Source organism: Microcaecilia unicolor, chromosome 12, assembly GCF_901765095.1.
Source record: "Microcaecilia unicolor chromosome 12, aMicUni1.1, whole genome shotgun sequence".
NCBI classification, from domain to species: domain Eukaryota; kingdom Metazoa; phylum Chordata; class Amphibia; order Gymnophiona; family Siphonopidae; genus Microcaecilia; species Microcaecilia unicolor.
This window is the reverse complement of record NC_044042.1, coordinates 94503448-94521542: the sequence shown is the minus strand read 5'-3', so window position 1 is coordinate 94521542 and position 18095 is coordinate 94503448. Positions and strand designations below refer to the sequence as shown.

The following is an 18095-nucleotide window of genomic DNA, read 5'->3' as shown; positions in this document are numbered from 1 at the left end:
GATGCATGATGTAAGGTTTATACTTCATTTTTAATTTGACTTTCTGTTTGACTCAGGTCTAGGTATAGCTGAAGTTTTGTTGCACTTTAATTTGTAGCCTTACATTAGCGTTGTTGTGTTTCATTTATTATTAGCCAGTTAGACTTGTCCTTTTACTTGAATATACTTCAGTACATAACACTACCTGTACACCTGTGGTATCATGATCACGCCCCTGGATATTGTGATACAGTTTTTCCCTAATGAAAAGAAGGACCTGACTCGTATTTGTGAGACATGGTTTAAGAAATGGAATAAAGAAGACAAGGACCTTAACTGGCCTGTCTCTGGCTCCTTTGAGCCCGCTAAATTATGTGGCTTAATTGCTTATAACGATTCCCATAAAACCGGGAAATCTAGAGATAAGCATCCGAATGCGATATACAAAATTATCCTTATTGGAGATTGGGACATTCACCCTAAATCTCTGCCTGGCTCCCGAAGCCAAGCTCTTCCACCTTTGGAACCGTACCCATAGCACCGCCTCCATATGAGTCTGCCATCACCAACAAACTTTTAACTTGTGGCGTTGCCGTTGGTTATTCTCCCTTACCCCAACATCTCCTGGATGCCAACAACCCCTTGCCTGTTGAGCCTTTGCTTTTTGATCTGACGCCACCCCCGGCTTCTGTTATATCGTCCCACCCCATTACCCTCGACAAACCCACTTCTGTTCAGATCTCTGGCACGGTTGATCTGTCACCTGTTCCCTCCAGTCTGGAACCTGTGGTTCCTGGTGCTGCTATCCCTACTATCCCTCAGCCTGTACTCCTACCTCGGTACATGCCTGGTGTCCCTGCTACAGTGATCCTTTCCATCCCAGAATCGGGATCCTTACCTCAAGCACTCCCCGAGTCTGCAACCCTTAACTTGCCCTCACTCCAGGTCAGGAAACCAAATTCAGGAGACCCTCTGGTACTCCCTGTCTCTTCCGGCCATACTGGTTTAGGTCAACCGCCAGTTGACACTATGGCTGTTTTTGACCATAGACCAGGCTCTTAATGCTTTACGGCAACCACAAGTTGCCGCCTCTTCCATCCCTGCACAGAGATCCCTGCCACAGAATGTGGAGCACATTGTTCCTGATCCTACTATTCCTTCACTGCCTTATGGGTCCCTTCCTTGTCCCACTGTGATTAGGCAAGCTACGACTTCCATACAGCGACCAGAAGCCGCCACCATATTCCACGTATTAGAAAAAAGGGAAAAAAGACTAAACATCAGCCGGCGTGGCTAAACAGTAAGATAAAGGAAGTCATTAGAGCCAAAAAACAATCCTTCAGAAAGTGGAGAAGAGAACCAACTGAAAGTAACAGGATAGATCATAAGGAATGCCAAGCCAAATGCAAAGCGGAGATAAGGAGGGCAAAAAAGGACTTTGAGAAGAAATTAGCGTTGGAAGCAAAAATACATAGTAAAAATTTTTTTAGATACATTAAAAGCAGGAAACCGGCCAAAGAGTCGGTTGGGCCACTGGACGAAAATGGTGTTAAAGGGGCGATCAGGGAGGACAAAGCCGTAGCGGAGAAATTAAATGAATTCTTTGCTTCGGTCTTCACCGAGGAGGATTTGGGGGGGACACCGGTGCCGGAAAGAATATTTGAAGCGGGGGAGTCGGAGAAACTAAACGAATTCTCTGTAACCTTGGAGGATGTAATGGGTCAGTTCAGCAAGCTGAAGAGTACTAAATCACCGGGACCTGATGGTATTCATCCCAGAGTATTAATAGAACTAAAAAATGAACTTGCGGAGCTACTGTTAGAAATATGCAATCTGTCCCTAAAATCGAGTGTAGTACCGGAAGACTGGAGGGTAGCCAATGTTACTCCGATTTTTAAGAAGGGTTCCAGAGGAGATCCGGGAAATTATAGACCGGTGAGTCTGACGTCGGTGCCGGGCAAAATGGTGGAGGCTATTATTAAGAATAAAATTGCAGAGCATATACAAAAACATGGACTGATGAGACAAAGTCAGCACGGATTTAGTGAAGGGAAGTCTTGCCTCACCAATCTAATGCATTTTTTTGAGGGGGTAAGCAAACATGTGGACAATGGGGAGCCGGTTGATATTGTATATCTGGATTTTCAGAAGGCGTTTGACAAAGTGCCGCACGAAAGACTCCTGAAGAAATTGCAGAGTCATGGAATCGGAGGTAGGGTATTATTATGGATTAAGAACTGGTTGAAAGATAGGAAGCAGAGAGTAGGATTGCGTGGACAGTATTCTCAGTGGAGGAGGGTAGTTAGTGGGGTCCCGCAGGGGTCTGTGCTGGGTCCGTTGCTTTTTAATGTATTTATAAATGACCTAGAGATGGGAATAACTAGTGAGGTAATTAAATTCGCCGATGACACAAAATTATTCAGGGTCGTCAAGTCGCAGGAGGAATGTGAACGATTACAGGAGGACCTTGCGAGACTGGGAGATTGGGCGTGCAAGTGGCAGATGAAGTTCAATGTTGACAAGTGCAAAGTGATGCATGTGGGTAAGAGGAACCCGAATTATAGCTACGTCTTGCAAGGTTCCGCATTAGGAGTTACGGATCAAGAAAGGGATCTGGGTGTCGTCGTCGATGATACGCTGAAACCTTCTGCTCAGTGTGCTGCTGCGGCTAGGAAAGCGAATAGAATGTTGGGTGTTATTAGGAAGGGTATGGAGTCCAGGTGTGCGGATGTTATAATGCCGTTGTATCGCTCCATGGTGCGACCGCACCTGGAGTATTGTGTTCAGTACTGGTCTCCGTATCTCAAAAAAGATATAGTAGAATTGGAAAAGGTACAGCGAAGGGCGACGAAAATGATAGTGGGGATGGGACGACTTTCCTATGAAGAGAGGCTGAGAAGGCTAGGGCTTTTTAGCTTGGAGAAGAGACGGCTGAGGGGAGATATGATAGAAGTGTATAAAATAATGAGTGGAATGGATCGGGTGGATGTGAAGCGACTGTTCACGCTATCCAAAAATACTAGGACTAGAGGGCATGAGTTGAAGCTACAGTGTGGTAAATTTAAAACGAATCGGAGAAAATTTTTCTTCACCCAACGTGTAATTAGACTCTGGAATTCGTTGCCGGAGAACGTGGTACGGGCGGTTAGCTTGACGGAGTTTAAAAAGGGGTTAGATAGATTCCTAAAGGACAAGTCCATAGACCGCTATTAAATGGACTTGGAAAAATTCCGCATTTTTAGGTATAACTTGTCTGGAATGTTTTTACGTTTGGGGAGCGTGCCAGGTGCCCTTGACCTGGATTGGCCACTGTCGGTGACAGGATGCTGGGCTAGATGGACCTTTGGTCTTTCCCAGTATGGCACTACTTATGTACTTATGTACTTAGATTGCATACCTCCGTCCCTCTCACCTCTTCCTCTCACACTTCAAATGATCCCCTCGACCTCTACCCATTATTCTAGCTCTGCCCACACTGTCCCACTCCGTTCTGGCAACACTGACTACGGCATTTGGCCGCCAGTTTTAACTCAGGCAGCCGCTGCTGGAGAGAATACCGAAGACTGGCTACGCCTGGGGGCCCGTCCAAAATCTCAGATTACTCGTCCCAATTCTGTGCCTGTATCCCCTTTTCCCATGACTCCCACGGCTTGGGCTCCTCCTCCCGACTCTGTGCCCTTATCCTCTACAGGAGGTTTGCCTGCTATTAGGCATGAACTAATTGAAATGCCCTTTCTCTCCTCACGACTCCCGGCTCCAGATGCTGTACCCGCCACTGTACAGCAGTTCACAGCTGCTGTTGTACCTTCCCTTCTGCCTGACTGTACTCCTATTTCAGGTTCCACATTGGGCGTCATCGACCAGGAAAGGGATCTAGGAGTCATCGTTAACAATACTTTGAAACCCTCTGCTCAGTGTGCGGCAGCGGCTAAGAAAGCAAATAGAATGTTAGGTATTATTAGGAAAGGAATGAAAAATAAAAAATATTGATGTTATAATGCCTTTGTATCGCTCCATGGTGCGACCGCACCTTGAATACTGTGTGCAATTCTGGTCACCGCATCTCAAACAAAGATATAGTAAAATTAGAAAAGGTACAAAGAAGGGCAACGAAAATGACAAAGGGGATAGGACGACTTCCATATGAGGAAAAGCTGAAATGGCTGGGGCTCTTCAGCTTTGAGAAAATATGGCTGAGGGGACATATGATAGAGGTATATAAAATAATGATTGGAGTGGAAAAGGTAGACGTGAATCGTTCGTTTACTCTTTCCAAAAATACTAGGACTAAGGGGCACGCAATAAAGCTACAAAGTAGTACATTTAAAAACAAATCGGAGAAAATGTTTCTTCGCTAAACATGTAATTAAACTCTGGAATTTATTGCCAGAGAATGTAGTAAAAGAAGTTATTTTAACTGGGTTTAAAAATGGTTTGGATATCTTCCTAAAAGAAAAGTCCTTAAGCCATTATTAAAATGGACTTGGAAAAAATCCACTGCTTATTTCTAGGATAAGCAGTATAAAATTTATTGTACATTTTGGGATCTTGCCAGGTACATGTAACCTGGATTGGCCACTGTTGGAAACAGGATGCTGGGTTTGATGGACCTTCGGTCTGTCCCAGTATGGCAACACTTATGTACTAACATGATAATACACCCTGAACTCCTCAAAATTTCAAGTGAATTGAACCAGTCTAGTATTGTGTAGAACAAAAATGCCAGAGTGTAAGGGTGTGTTTACTAAGCTTTCCCCCCCCACCCCAAGACACAGAATGGAGAAAAAAAAACTGTGTATCAGTCTCTAGAGATCAGATGCATCTAGAGTACATGGAAGATGTGAGCTGCTTGGGGGGGGGGGGGGAGGAGTGCAGGGCTCTTAGTCATCATCTGTAGCAGACATGATAATGAAAATTGTATGAATGGTTCAAAATGTATTAGGGTGGGAGGTTGACAGATCTTATAAGGCTGATTTTCCTATAGGCAACGAGGCTGAAAAGATCAGAGCTACTTAGTATTGTTAAATTCAAGAATAGAGAATGACTAAGTCACAAATAGCTGTCAGATATGCAAGGTCATCCATAATAGAGAGTTGCACGGGGCCAGAAATCTAACCTGTCCCCACGTGTCCCTGCAAGAATTTAATGGTACCTAAAAAAATTCCCATTGGCTCTCTGTCTCTCTGGGTTCAAGCTGCAGCACTGCAGCAAGGAAGGAACGGAAGTTGGAATTTGGAACATTCTGATGTGCACAAGGAAGATTTGTCTATGATTCGTTGTCACTGTGCGTGAGAGGTCACCACATGCATGTGCCAGTATGTCAGGTGACCTCTGATGCTCGTGCCTGTCTCAGAGCCAAGGCTTGCAAACCAGCCCGGGACCAGAGAGGGTTAATGGAAGACTCCGCATCTGCGCTGTTAAAGCAAGGAGGAGGAGGCGGCACCACTCAAAGAACATGGTACTTGGTAGGTGAGCGGTTGGCGCAGGTGCAGTTTACTCTTCCACAGGAATCCAGGAAGGAACTGCTTCCGTCCCTGATGGAACCCCGCAGCCTCGGAGGGGGATTCCCGCAGAAATCTCACGAACCCTGTTCCCGTGCAGGTCTCTAATCCATAACCAAGGCAGAACTTTTACTGCATCCAGTTCCTGTTCCTTAGGCCCACAGGAACTGGGGCTGCATTTGCTGCAAAGATAGCTTTCCTACACACCAGCAACAAATAGTGACCAAGTTAAGCTTAAACCATCATCATGTCCTTATATGGGCTGATACTCCCGCCCACAGTAGTTTTCTGTATGTGGTTAATGAAAGAGATAACATGTTCATTACTAGCAGCACAATGCAGAAATGAAGTTCACTTAAGCAGTAGACATCACTGCACAGTATATTAAAATGTACGGTGAGGTGGACATTAATTACAGTAATCTGCAGCAATGCATATAAGTTTTTAAGCTGTGCACGGATGTCTAGAACACAAGAGGTTACTGCCAGGGTCACAGGCTGCATAGAAGAGTAAGCAGAGGCTCCTGCCCCAAATCCCCTTGCCCTGTCAAAATTCACACAAAGGTGAACCCCTTGGGCTGCAGCTGGATTAGCGTTACCCAACCAACCCAGAGATTAGCTGGGCCCCAACTGGTGGCTGGCAAGTCACTCGGGCTAGGTTCAGGACAAGGAACGGAATGAGGCACAATAGGCAGCTAGCAGAAGACAGGGCTATGGATGAAGGACAAGGCAGACTGGACTAAAGACTGGAGGATGGCCAATGTGATACTGATTTTTTTATAAGGGTTCCAGGAGTGATCTGGGAAATCATAGACCAGTAAGCCCTACTTCAGTACCTGGCAAAATAGTGGAAACTATTATAAAGAATAAAATTATGGAACACATCAACAAACATAGTTTAATGAGACAGAGTCAGCATGGATTCAGCCAAAGGAAGTCTTGCCTCACCAATTTGCTTCATTTCTTTGAAGGCGTGAATAAACATGTTGTTAAACATGAGCCGGTTGATGTAGTGTATCTAGATTTTCAGAAAGCTTTTGACAATGTACCTCATGAGAGACTCCTGAGAAAATGAAGGCGTTTTGAGATAGGAGGCAATGTCTTTCTGTGGATTAAGAACTGGTTATTGGACAGAAAACAGAGTGTAGGGTTAAATGGCCAATTCTCTCAATGGAGAAAGGTGAATAGTAGAGTGCTGCAAGGATCTGTACTGGGACCGGTACTATTTAACATATTTATAAATGATCTGGAAAACAGAATGACAAATGAGGTGATTACATTTGCAAATGACACAAAACTATTCAAAGTTGTCAAAACACATGTTGATTGTCAAAAGTTGCAGGAAGACCTTAGGAAACATGAAGGCTGGGCATCCAAATGGCAAATGAAATTTAATGTAGAAGCTTAGCTGAAATTGGGTGGCGGAGCAGGTGGGGGGAAGAGGGGGTGGTGGTTGGGAAGCAAGGATAGGGGAGGGCAGACTTATACGGTCTGTACCAGAGCCGGTGATGGGAGGCGGGACTGGTGGTTGGGAGGCGGGAAATACTGCTGGGCAGACTTATATGGTCTGTGCCTTGAAAAGGACAGGTACAAATTCAATTCAAGGTAAGGTATACACATATGAGTTTGTCTTGGGCAGACTGGATGGACCATGCAGGTCTTTTTCTGCCGTCATCTACTATGTTACTATGTTACTATGTAATGTAGAGAAATGCAAAGTGATGCACATTGGGGAAAAATAATCCGAATCACATTTATTTGATGCTAGGGTCCACTTTAGGAGTCAGCACTCAAGAAAAAGACCGTCACAGCCGTGGCCGTGCCCCTGCGTCTAGACTCACCTTTTTTCGGTTCTGCAGCTTCTCCAGACTGCATTGATGCCTCTGCTGCCTGTTTCCCTGATTCCAAGCCTCATTCCAGAGATTACCCAAACCTCACTCTGGTGTTTCTGCATCCAAGCCTCACTCCAGTCTATCCAAGCCTTATTCTAAGTTGTGACATCAGTGAGGTCCTTTATAATGAACCTTGGGACTTTCATACTCTGCCTTTGAAAGAGGTCTCTTAGTCTTGACTTTGTTTTCCTTGTTTGGATCCAATTCCTGCTTAGCTTTGTTCCTGTGAGTCTTTTTCTTGAATGTTTGTTCCTGTGTGTCTTGTTTCTGAACCATGTTCCTGAAAGGCTTGCTCTTGTAAACCTTCTTCACGTATACCTTATTCACATATGCTATGATTTCTGGCTAGCTTTGTTCCTGTGTGTCGTTTCTGAACCTTGACCTGAAAGCCTGGCTCCTGTTACAGTTAAACCTTGTTCTTGGCTTCTGCTTTAGCCAAGCTCTGTTCCTAGTTCCTGGTCCTGCCAAGCAGAGTCCTGCTCCTGGTCCTGCCAAGCAGAGTCCTGCTCCTGTTGCTTTTAGCCCTACCTCTGTTTACTCCTGTTGCCCTGTTTTGTATCTGCCTAGCTCCGATCCTGCCTTGTTTGTCTTCCCTTCCCTTCCTCGTGTCTGGATCCAATTCTTGCCCTACCTAGTCTTGCCTTGTCTGAACCCAGTTCTAGCCGTGTTCCTGTCTGGGTTCAGTTCTAGCTCTATTGCCTTGCTCTCCTTGCCTCATCTGGATCCAGCTTCTGCCTTGTCTATCGGCTTTGTCCAGTTGTGCCTAGCCTTGCCTAGTCCTGTTCAGACCCAGTTCTTGCCTTGCCCTTGTCTTGCCTTTTCTGGACACAGTTGTAACCTAGTTTTGTATCTTGCCTTGGTCTGCCTGGGATTCAGTTCTGTCTTGCCTATTCTGAACCCAGTTTTAACCTAATTCCAAGTCTTGCCTTGTTTTGCCTGGGATCAAGTTCCGCCCCTCTGCCTTGCTTTCCTCGCCTTGTCTGGATCCGGTCCTGTCTTGTTTGTTGTATCCTGTGACTGCTGCCCTGTGCCAGCCCAGAGGACTTGTCTGCGGTCCAAGGGTTCACCATCCCTGAATCCATGACAGATTGCAAAGGCTCCTGTGGCCATGACAAAGACCTAAGTGTCATTGTAGACAACATGCTGAAATCTTTTGCCTAGTGTGCAGCGGTAGCCAAAAAAGCAAACAGGATGTTAGGAATTATTAGGAAAGGGATGCAAAATAAGACCAAAAATTATAATGCCTCAGTATTGATCCATGATGCAACCTCATCTTGAATACTGTGTTCAATTCTGATCACTGTATCTCAAAAAAGATATAGCGGAATTAGAAAAGGTTTAAAGAACAGCAACCAAAATGATAGAGGGGATGGAACTGCTCTCATGTGAGGAAAGGCTAAAGAAGTTAGGGCTCATAGTTTGGAAAAGAGACGGCTGAGGGGGGATATGATTGAGGTCTACTAAATCCTGAGTGGTGTGGAGAGGTTGGAGGAGAATTGATTTTTCACTCACTCAAAAAGTACAAAGACCAGATACTCAATGAAATTGCATGGAAATACTTTTAAAACAAATAAGAAATATTTTTTCACTAAAAGAATAGTTAAGCTCTGGCACTCATTGCTGGAAGATGTGGTAACAGCCAAAAGGCCATGACCAGACTCTCATTATTCTAGCTTAGTTCCAAAGCTAGGGTACTGAACTGTATAGCATAATTCCCAAGGGTCCGTGTCCCCTGCTTCAGTCTAAGAAGCTCAAAAGCTGATACAGTGACCTTTCCAGGTTCCTCAAAGACTCTTCTGAACTGAACCAGAAAACTTTGGAGGTCGTTGAGCACTGAATAATTCCATTCCCAACGTGGGCAAGTCCACACAAGAGCTTGGCCAGCCAGCAGGGCGATAAAGTAGACCACCCAGGTCCTATCTGAAGAGAAATCTCTGGCATGGAGTTCAAAAATTATCAGGCACTGGTTGATGGACCCTCTTACAGTCTTTGGGGCTCCCGTCACATCTCAGTAGAGACACAAGTTGAATACTTGGAGTTACGGAAGCCGCCGCAAGTGATGGATCTGGACCTGGAGGAACCAGAGCCTGTTGAGCTGCCAATGACTGCAGGCGGATAAATTTTGGACAGTCAGCAAGCTCCAGGATCTGCACAGTCAGCTGCTGAAACAAATGCAAGGTGGGAGCTCATGGCCTTCGCAATCTGTCAACACTTCACGGAAAGATGAGCCCTTGGGCCACAGCTGGGTTGGCGCTACCCAACCAACCCAAAGGTTAGCCAGGCCCCGACTGCAGCAGACAAGTCACTCGGCCTAGGCATGGAACTAGGCAGACTAGCAGAAAACAGGGCTCAGACAGGTGAGGCAAGCTGGACTGGGGACAGGCGAGGCAAGGCAAACTGGACTGGAGACAGGCGAGGAACGGCAAGGCAGTCAAGAACCTGTTGCAAAGGCACCAATAGAGAGAGACTTCCTTATATTTCCCCCAAATCTGAAGTGCTGCTCCTCCTTTAAAACTGGGCCAGACGAGCGCACCTATGTGTGCCAGGAGCAGGGAGGTCAGGAGAAAGCAGCCTGCCCAATTGGTAGGAGCTCTCCGGCGTGCTGAAAGCTGCTGCATGGGTGACCCACCATCTCAGCGAGCTGAGCTGGGACCCCGAAGAGGCCCATGAAGCCAGCCTCAACGCCTTCCGTTGGTGTGAGATTAAGCCGGGTTGTGGAGACACCAAAATAGCTTTTTTTGCATTGGCCCAGCATCCTTTAATAGTTATAGCATTCCCTCTTCTCTCTGCTTGATTTAAAAAAAAAAATTACTTGTGCCAGGAGCAATGCCTACTCTCCTGCCTCTGTGCCACCATCTTCAAAAATGGTGGCATCTGACCCTGAATGGTGCATTTTAAGATACACTAAGTGGGGTCAGGTACTGCCCTTTTCCAAGATTGCGGTGTGGAGGCAAGAATGAGTCAACATCGCTCCTGCTTCTTCAAAGCACACCTTTGCGGGGGAAAGGGGGCACACTTGTAGACACCAGAGAATTTTATTTTTTTAAGTCAGGGGAGCGTCAGATTGAGGGGAATGAGGAATGCTGCTAGACATTAAAGAAGATTTTTTTTTTTAAGTTGGGAGAGGGGTGCCACTAGACACCAGAAATTCATTTTAAAGTTGGGGACAGGGGAATCAGTTTGAGGAAGAGGGGCTGCTAGACTACCAGGAATGCTGGGGCTGACACAGACTTGGCAATGGTTTCTTGTTTTTTTTTCTAAATGTCCCTCTTCCTATTAGTGTGTGAGCCAAATTACTACTCACACACTGATAGTAAAGGGAACATTTTTAATGAGCTGAGGATTGCAGCAACTTGCATGTTCATTAATTACTATATAGCCACGGTATATTTTGCAGTTAATCTGCAGTAGAAGCCGTGCACTGGCTAATTGTGTGGCTTTCTGCATCAGCCCCACATCTATATCTATGTTTCAGCACTTCTGTAGAATTCTGCAATTCACCTGCATGGTGGCATGTGGCTGGTAAGTAATGAACACCACCAGAAGTACCACTCAAATGCCATCAGAAAGGAAATGATTTCACTTCAATCATAAAGCAAAATGTAGAAAAAAAACACAACATGATGCTTACATCAACAATTGTTATAGGGTCTTTACTTTTGCTGGGCATTGTGTCTGGTTTGTCATCGTAGCCTTCAAATTCCTCATCATCATAGGGTTCACTTTCTGCATCATCATCCTGGAAGAAAAGAGCAAAAAAAGTGTGATTTCCTGGCATGAAGGAAAACTGAATCCAAATGAACTGTAGTGTAATTCTAGGGGCAGCAGCAAGGAACTAACTGAATCCAACAAATGCAAGGGCCGATTCTATACAGATAGGTTGTAGGGGTATTTATCTGAGATCTCACCTTTGCTGGTCTTGGTCTATACAAGCTTGAACCATTCTTATAACAATACGGATTCTACAGCCTGTGAACTTAATACATCTGTAACTATTAGAAACCAGCTTGGTTATAGAAAGGAAAACTACTGCTGAGCATTGCAAGGTTACTTCATCCAAGGACATATTCTTTGTTGCAAACTAGCCCCGTTATCTCCTAGGAAGCTTGGAGGAGAAAAACACCCATGGCTCCAAAAGTATGGAATCAAACAGGGAGTTTGCAAGCCATCTATAACAAAGGATCGCTTCTTGACAATGAAGCTGGCTGGGCATTATGTCATCATATGTGATTGGTCCACAGGTATCATCTGACGCTTTGATACCAAAGGTTTGGACTGAAGAACAGTTAGTCAGGGACCAGAGTTGGAGACCGAGAGGGAAGGAAAGAACACCTGAAGAAAGAACACCGGAGGATTTGCAGGTGAATAGAAAGCTCTAAAGAGAGCAAGAGACTGATTTTCCTAAACACCAGTGAACGGCATACCTTGTAACAAACTGACAAGGCCTGCTCAGCTTCAACATCAGGCCTTATCTAAGACTGTACCATTTGTATCCAGAATTCAACTCTTGTACCTTATTCCTGGACTGAGACTCGCTGAGGATTTCAGCTCGAATCAGAGGAAAATTCCACTTCTCTACCATTGGGAGTCTGACAGACGGCAAGGTGAGATAGCAGGCTATATTACCTATAGCCAGGAATAATTAGTCCTGAGTTTTTGTCTGAGACAGATAGGTTTAAGTCAGGACTTCTGGTCTGTGTATTTAGCTGATTATTTTGCATAAGACATGTAATAAGTTCTTATAAGGATTATTAGGAATTCAGGATTGTACTGATTGGTGTAATCATTTCTTTAGTCTGTTAGGATAATAATTATTTTATTATCTATTTTGGTGACAATCTAATTGTATAGCAAGTTATTTGTGTATTTTGCTTGGCACTTTGCTTCAGAGCTATTTATATATCTTTTTCTTTACCTAATAAATAATATATATTCCATCTTAGGTGTGGTTTATTTCACAACAGCTAGCTTGTCAGTGGGATAAAGAGGTATACTCCCCTAGACACGAGTCCAGAGTCTTGAAATCTTGTACCCTCTCTGATATACAAGTACCTCTAGAGCATGCCCTACAAGGTCAAGAAGGAGAACATCTAGGCAAATCTGAACTGAATCTCCATCTAAAATAACCCTGGGTGAAGGGAGTTATCCTATAAGAACATAAGCATTGTCATACTGGGACAGAACAAAGATCCATCAAGCCCAGTATCCTGCTTCCAATGGTGGCCAAGCCGGGTCACAAGTACCTGGCAAGATCACAAAAGAGTAAAACAGATTTTATGCTGCTTATCCTAGAAACTAGTATAAAAGGCCCGTTTCAGTAGGGAAGGAAACGGGCGCTAGCAAGGTAGTCCCTCACCCTCCCTGTCTCCAGACCCCCTTCCCTTCTTCCAGACCCCCCTCCTGAATTGCAGACCCCCCTCCCTCCAGAGTTCCAGCCCTCTCCCTCCGTTTTTTTCCTTCCTTCCTTTCCTTCTGAGTTCCAGACCCCCTCCCTTCCTCGCTTCCGAGCTGCAGACCCCCCTCTCTCCCTACCATTTGAAGGCCCCCTGACGGCCATCCCTCCCTCCCAGTTCAAGGCCCCCTCACGCCCCTCCCACCAAGTTCCAGATTTCCCCCCCTCCGATTGCAACCCCCCCCCCGGGCGTTACTGACCCCTGTACCCCCGTGCTGTGACCCTCTCCTCCCCATTCCCGCAGAAAACCCTCCCCCTTCGCGTACCTGTGTTGTCGTCAGCCACATTTCTCTTCTTCTCTGTGCCGGCAATTGTTTTTGTTCGGGTGAGCGATGCCATGAATATCGGCCGGTAGGAAGATAATCGCCCACCCTCCCTCCTTCTGTCCCTCCCATGCTGCGCCCTCGACGTCATCTCTCTATGTAAAACGCACCTCCAATGTGCTAATGAAGCCGGAAGTTCCGCCCTCGATGTCATCACGTTGTAACGTGAGGGTGGGGCACACACTCATGGGCAAAAGCGGTCTACACAACTACAACTTCCGGCTTCATTAGAACGTTGGAGGTGTGTTTTATATAGAGAGATAAGCAGTGGATTTTCCCAAGTCCATCTTAATAATGGCTTATGGACTTTTCTTCTAGTAAATTATCCAAACTTTTAAAAACCCTACTAAGCTAACTGCTTTAACCACATTCTCTGGCAATGAATTCCAGAGTTTAATTACATGCTGAGTGAAGAAATATTTTCTCTTGCTTGTTTTAAATGTATTCAATAGCTTCATTGCGTGCCCTAGTCCTAGTATTTTTGCAAAGAGTTAAACAAGTGATTCACATCTACCTGTTGCACTCCACTCAGTATTTTATAGACCTCTATCATATCTCTCCAAGCTCCTCATAAAGAAGTCAGCTCATCCCCTTTATCATTTTCGCTGCCCTTCTCTGTGTGTACCTTGTATAATTCTTTTTTTTTTTTTTAATATCTTTATTGCGTCATTGGTGCATGAAAAAACAGAACATTAAGCAAAACCGTGTCCCCCCAAGGGGATTTCTACATATACAGTAAACACATAAAAAAATCTCGTAGCATGTTTACACAGAATATACAGAACACCGATGACTATTTGAATATAGTTAACTCCCCCCCCCCACCCCCGTTTGTCCACTGACAGTAATAGGTCAGGCCTACACCCTCTGACACTCTTGTGGGGACCTCACCCTCACATCTCTCCAAGGCTCCAGAGTTACAGCTCCTACACTATATTCATGTCTGACGAGGGGTCCAGCAATAAGGTGTCAGCATCAGGGATTCTACTCCACAGTTCTCTGTATTGTTTCGAAACTGTAGATGTGGTAGACTGTATTGTCTTCATGATCCAGCTAGCCATTTCTCTCATCAAGCCTATCCACACTTTAAGCTGTGGAGAGGCATTGTCTACCCAAGACATCAAGATACATTTTTTGACCAATATGGTAGCCACTAAAACGAATTTACACTGGGCCTCATTTAACCCCTGCTCCCTCAGATTCATAGAGCTGCCCAGATAGGTGACCGAATATGCCCATTCAAATTCAGTCTGCACCATACGCTCTATGTGCTTGAGAGCTCCTCTCCAGAGCTAGGCCAGCTTAGGGCATTCCATAAATGAACGCAATAATGTGCCCACATGCGCTCTACACTTCACACAAACATCATCAGGCCACAACCCCTTTTACCTTAGAAACGTGGACCCTATACAGAATATGGAATTGTATATCTTGTAGTGCAGCGTTTGGTGTGATTTTTACAGAGCTCTCCAAATGTCTTCCCCAGTTCTTCCACAGATAATATGCCCCGATATCTGTGCTCCAATTGTTCGCTAATTGCTGAAGATGTGTGGCCTTCCTGTTGGCTCTAATAAGCTGATGCCACAGGGACAACTTGTTAAGTGGGAATGGCACCTGCAGGAATACTAAATCTAGCTTACCCAAAACCACCTGGCTCCCATACTGGCGCTCTATGGACAGTACATAATCCTGAACTTGCAAAAAATTGGGTGCTAGGGACATTCCATGCGCGCCTGAGCTGTTCAAACGTAGGGAATGTTTGCTCTCCCACCCTGCGGCAATCTCCTATGTATCTACAACCCTTTGCTCTCCACGACTGAAACACTGTTACTCCTAGACCTGCTGGGAAGTCCAAGTTTCCTGTCAACGTGACAAAGGGGTCCACTCCCCCCCCTTGTACCTCCCAGCTCTCTCCACCACTTTCAAGCCCTTCGCAGTGCTAACAAGTATGGATTCAACTTGCATCCTCCCAAGCTTCTGGCCTGAGCCGAGTCTAGGATCACAAAAGGATCTAACGGAGCACACCAGCTCCTCCAGAAGCCTTCCGGAGAAAACGTCACCCCCTCAGAGTGGAGCTCATGGATCCAGCGCATCAGCGCAGCAACATTATAGGCTCTAATGTGAGGCAACCGAAGACCCCCCTATGCTCTGTCCATAGCCAATTTGGCGAAAGAAATTCTGGGCCGTTTCGCATGCCATATAAAAGACGTGATCAAACTGCGGTACTGACTCTCCTCCTTCCTGTGAACCCATAGTGGCACTATCTGTAGGGGGTATAGTATTTTGGGTAACAGTACCATTTTTACTAAAGCCACTCGCCCCATAAAGCTGACTGGAAGGTCTTTCCATTTCCAACATAACTTCTTAATGGCGTCCACTCTTTCCACCACATTTCTTTTGAACACTCACGCTGTATTTGCGCTTAGGTATACTCCCAGATACTTAATCCCCTCCCTGGCCCACCCCAACGGGAACTCTGGCAACCGTGTGCAAGCGCAGGGGTTGCAAATCGGCAAAGCCTTAAGATTGTCCAAAGTTAATGCTCAAACCTGAAAATTGGCTAAACTGCGTAATAAGTTCCATTACTCGAAAAATACCTGTGGAGGCGTTATCAACCAGCAGCAACATGTCATCAGTGAACATATTTATGCGATATTCCCTACCGCCTACCTGCACCCCTTTCAAGTTTGGCTCGTCTAATTTTTGCCGCTAGCGGTTCAAGGGTAACTATAAATAGAAGAGGTGACAGTGGGCACCCCTGCCGGGTACCACCCCCCAAGCGCACAACAGGTGTTAACATACCATTTATTATTATTTGGGCCGTTGGGTTACTCTATAGTGCCCGAACCCACTCCAAAAAGTCACCCACGATCCCATATATTTGGAGCACCCAGAACAAGTATTCCCACGCTACCTTGTCAAAGGCCTTTTCGGCGTCTAGGCTTGCCATGATCTTATCCCCTTCTGCCTTGCTACCTTCCAGTAAAATGCGGCTGACCTTCAGTATACTGGCTGAGGCAAAACGGCCCTTCACAAAGCCCACCTGATCTTGGTGCACCAAGTGTGGCACCACTGCGCCTAATCGCGCCGCTAGAATAGCCGCCAGAATCTTAATGTCCTGATTCAACAAGGAAATGGGACGGTAGGAGCCCACTTGTTCTGCATCCTTTCCAGGCTTTGGTAATACCATAATGTATACATGATTCAGGACTGTACCCATGTCCCATGAATCGCGCACTTCTTCACACATGGCCACAAATGAGGGAACGATCCCATTCTGCAGGATCTTGTAGAACTCAGTTCCCAAGCCATTCGGTCCAGGAGTTTTTGCTAACTTCAACTGTTTTATTGCTTTCAACACTTCCTGCCCCTTAATCGGCCCGTTAAGGCCAGCCACTTGTGCTTGCGTGAGGGTTGGCAACTGAAGGCCTGCGAAAAAACTCTCACAAGTTTCCACCAAGAAGGAGCCCTTTGCATAAAGGGAGGAATAAAAGCGGACAAACTCCTGTTGAAACTCCTCCCGTCCTGCCTGAGCTTTACCTCGGGCATCATTTATTTTACCTATATAGCTCTTTCTGCTCCGTTGCCGAACCATGGATGCTAAAAGTTTACCTGTTTTGTTACCCCACCTATGCATTCGGTACTTGTATAGTCGGATGTCGTATAACACTCTGATGTCCAATGCTGCCTGCATCCTCTTCCTCGCCTCAACATATGCTTTCCTATTGGCCTCTGAAGGCGTGAGAACAAGTGCTCTCCGTGCCCCCTGCAACTGGCACATAAAGTTTTGGAGCTCCTTATCCCTCTTTTTGTTAAGAGCCACGGTGTAGGCCAATATCTTCCCGCGAATCACCGCCTTCGCTGCTTCCCAAAATACCCTTATCGTTTACTGGCTGCTCTTTATTCTCCTCTACATAATCTCGCCAGGCTTGTTTAAGATACTTGCAAAAGGCTTGGTCCTGGTACAGAACAGGGTTCATACGCCACGGGTCATCCTCCCTTTCTCGCCCCACCTCACTTGGACCCAGACTGGAGCATGATCGGATATAACAGCCTCTCCTATCTCAGCTTGCTCTGTCACTCTCACTAAGGACAGACTGAGTAGCATATAGTCAAGGCGCGCATGGACCCCGTGCGGGTGGGGAAAAAATTGTGAAATCCCTCCCTTCAAAATGCAAAAGCCTCATTAATTACTCCCAATTCATTAACGAGAAGGTTCACCCACTTTCCCTCATGATCCCTACTCGCTAGCTGAGATGGTTTCCTATCTATTAATGGGTCGCTAGTTATGTTGAAATCTCCCCCCAATATAAGTGGGTAATCATCGAATGTAATGAGCTTTGCAGCTAACAGGGCAAAGAACTTATGTGAATAGACGTTGGGCACATATATGCTGCATAGGGCCACTTTTTGTCCCTACAAGAGGCCCGCTACTATTACAAAGCGGCCATCCGGGTCCTGATACAATCTATGCATTTCAAATGCCATACTCTTTTTTTATTAGTATTGCCATGCCTCTCTATCTACTGTTGTAAGAGGCATAATATACTTCCCTCACCCAGTCCCTGCGCAGTTTAATGTGTTCAGCATTCCCCAAGTGAGTTTCCTGTAATAGTGCAATGTCAGCTTGTTGTTTTCGCAGTGCCTGTAATATTTTAAATCGTTTGATCGGAGAATGAACTCCATCTACATTTAGGGAAACAACTCTCAGACTAGCCATACAAAAGCAATCTCCACATCCGTTTGCGCTCCATAGGACTCACAGTGTCTACACCTAAGGGATCTCCCAGCCAATCCCCCCCAGGTAATTCTGATTTCAGCATGAGATACTGTGAAGATCTCCCTTTCCTGTACAGTGGACAAACCCCCCCCCCCCCCTCAGAAGGCCACCCCTCTTCCTACCTTCCACGCTCTCCTGTCCGTTCATCCCATTCAACTTCCCACATATC

General features: G+C 45.7%; 1 protein-coding gene across 1 annotated transcript in view; it reads right to left on the bottom strand.

Annotated features, from left to right (window-relative positions):
• Positions 1-18095, bottom strand: part of CCDC47 (coiled-coil domain containing 47) — a 144939-nt gene that overhangs the window by 77906 nt on the left and 48938 nt on the right. Inside the window, exon 3 of the mRNA XM_030221571.1 lies at positions 11003-11110. Coding sequence (XP_030077431.1) covers positions 11003-11110 — 108 coding nt within the window. The remainder of the gene's footprint in view (positions 1-11002; positions 11111-18095) is intronic.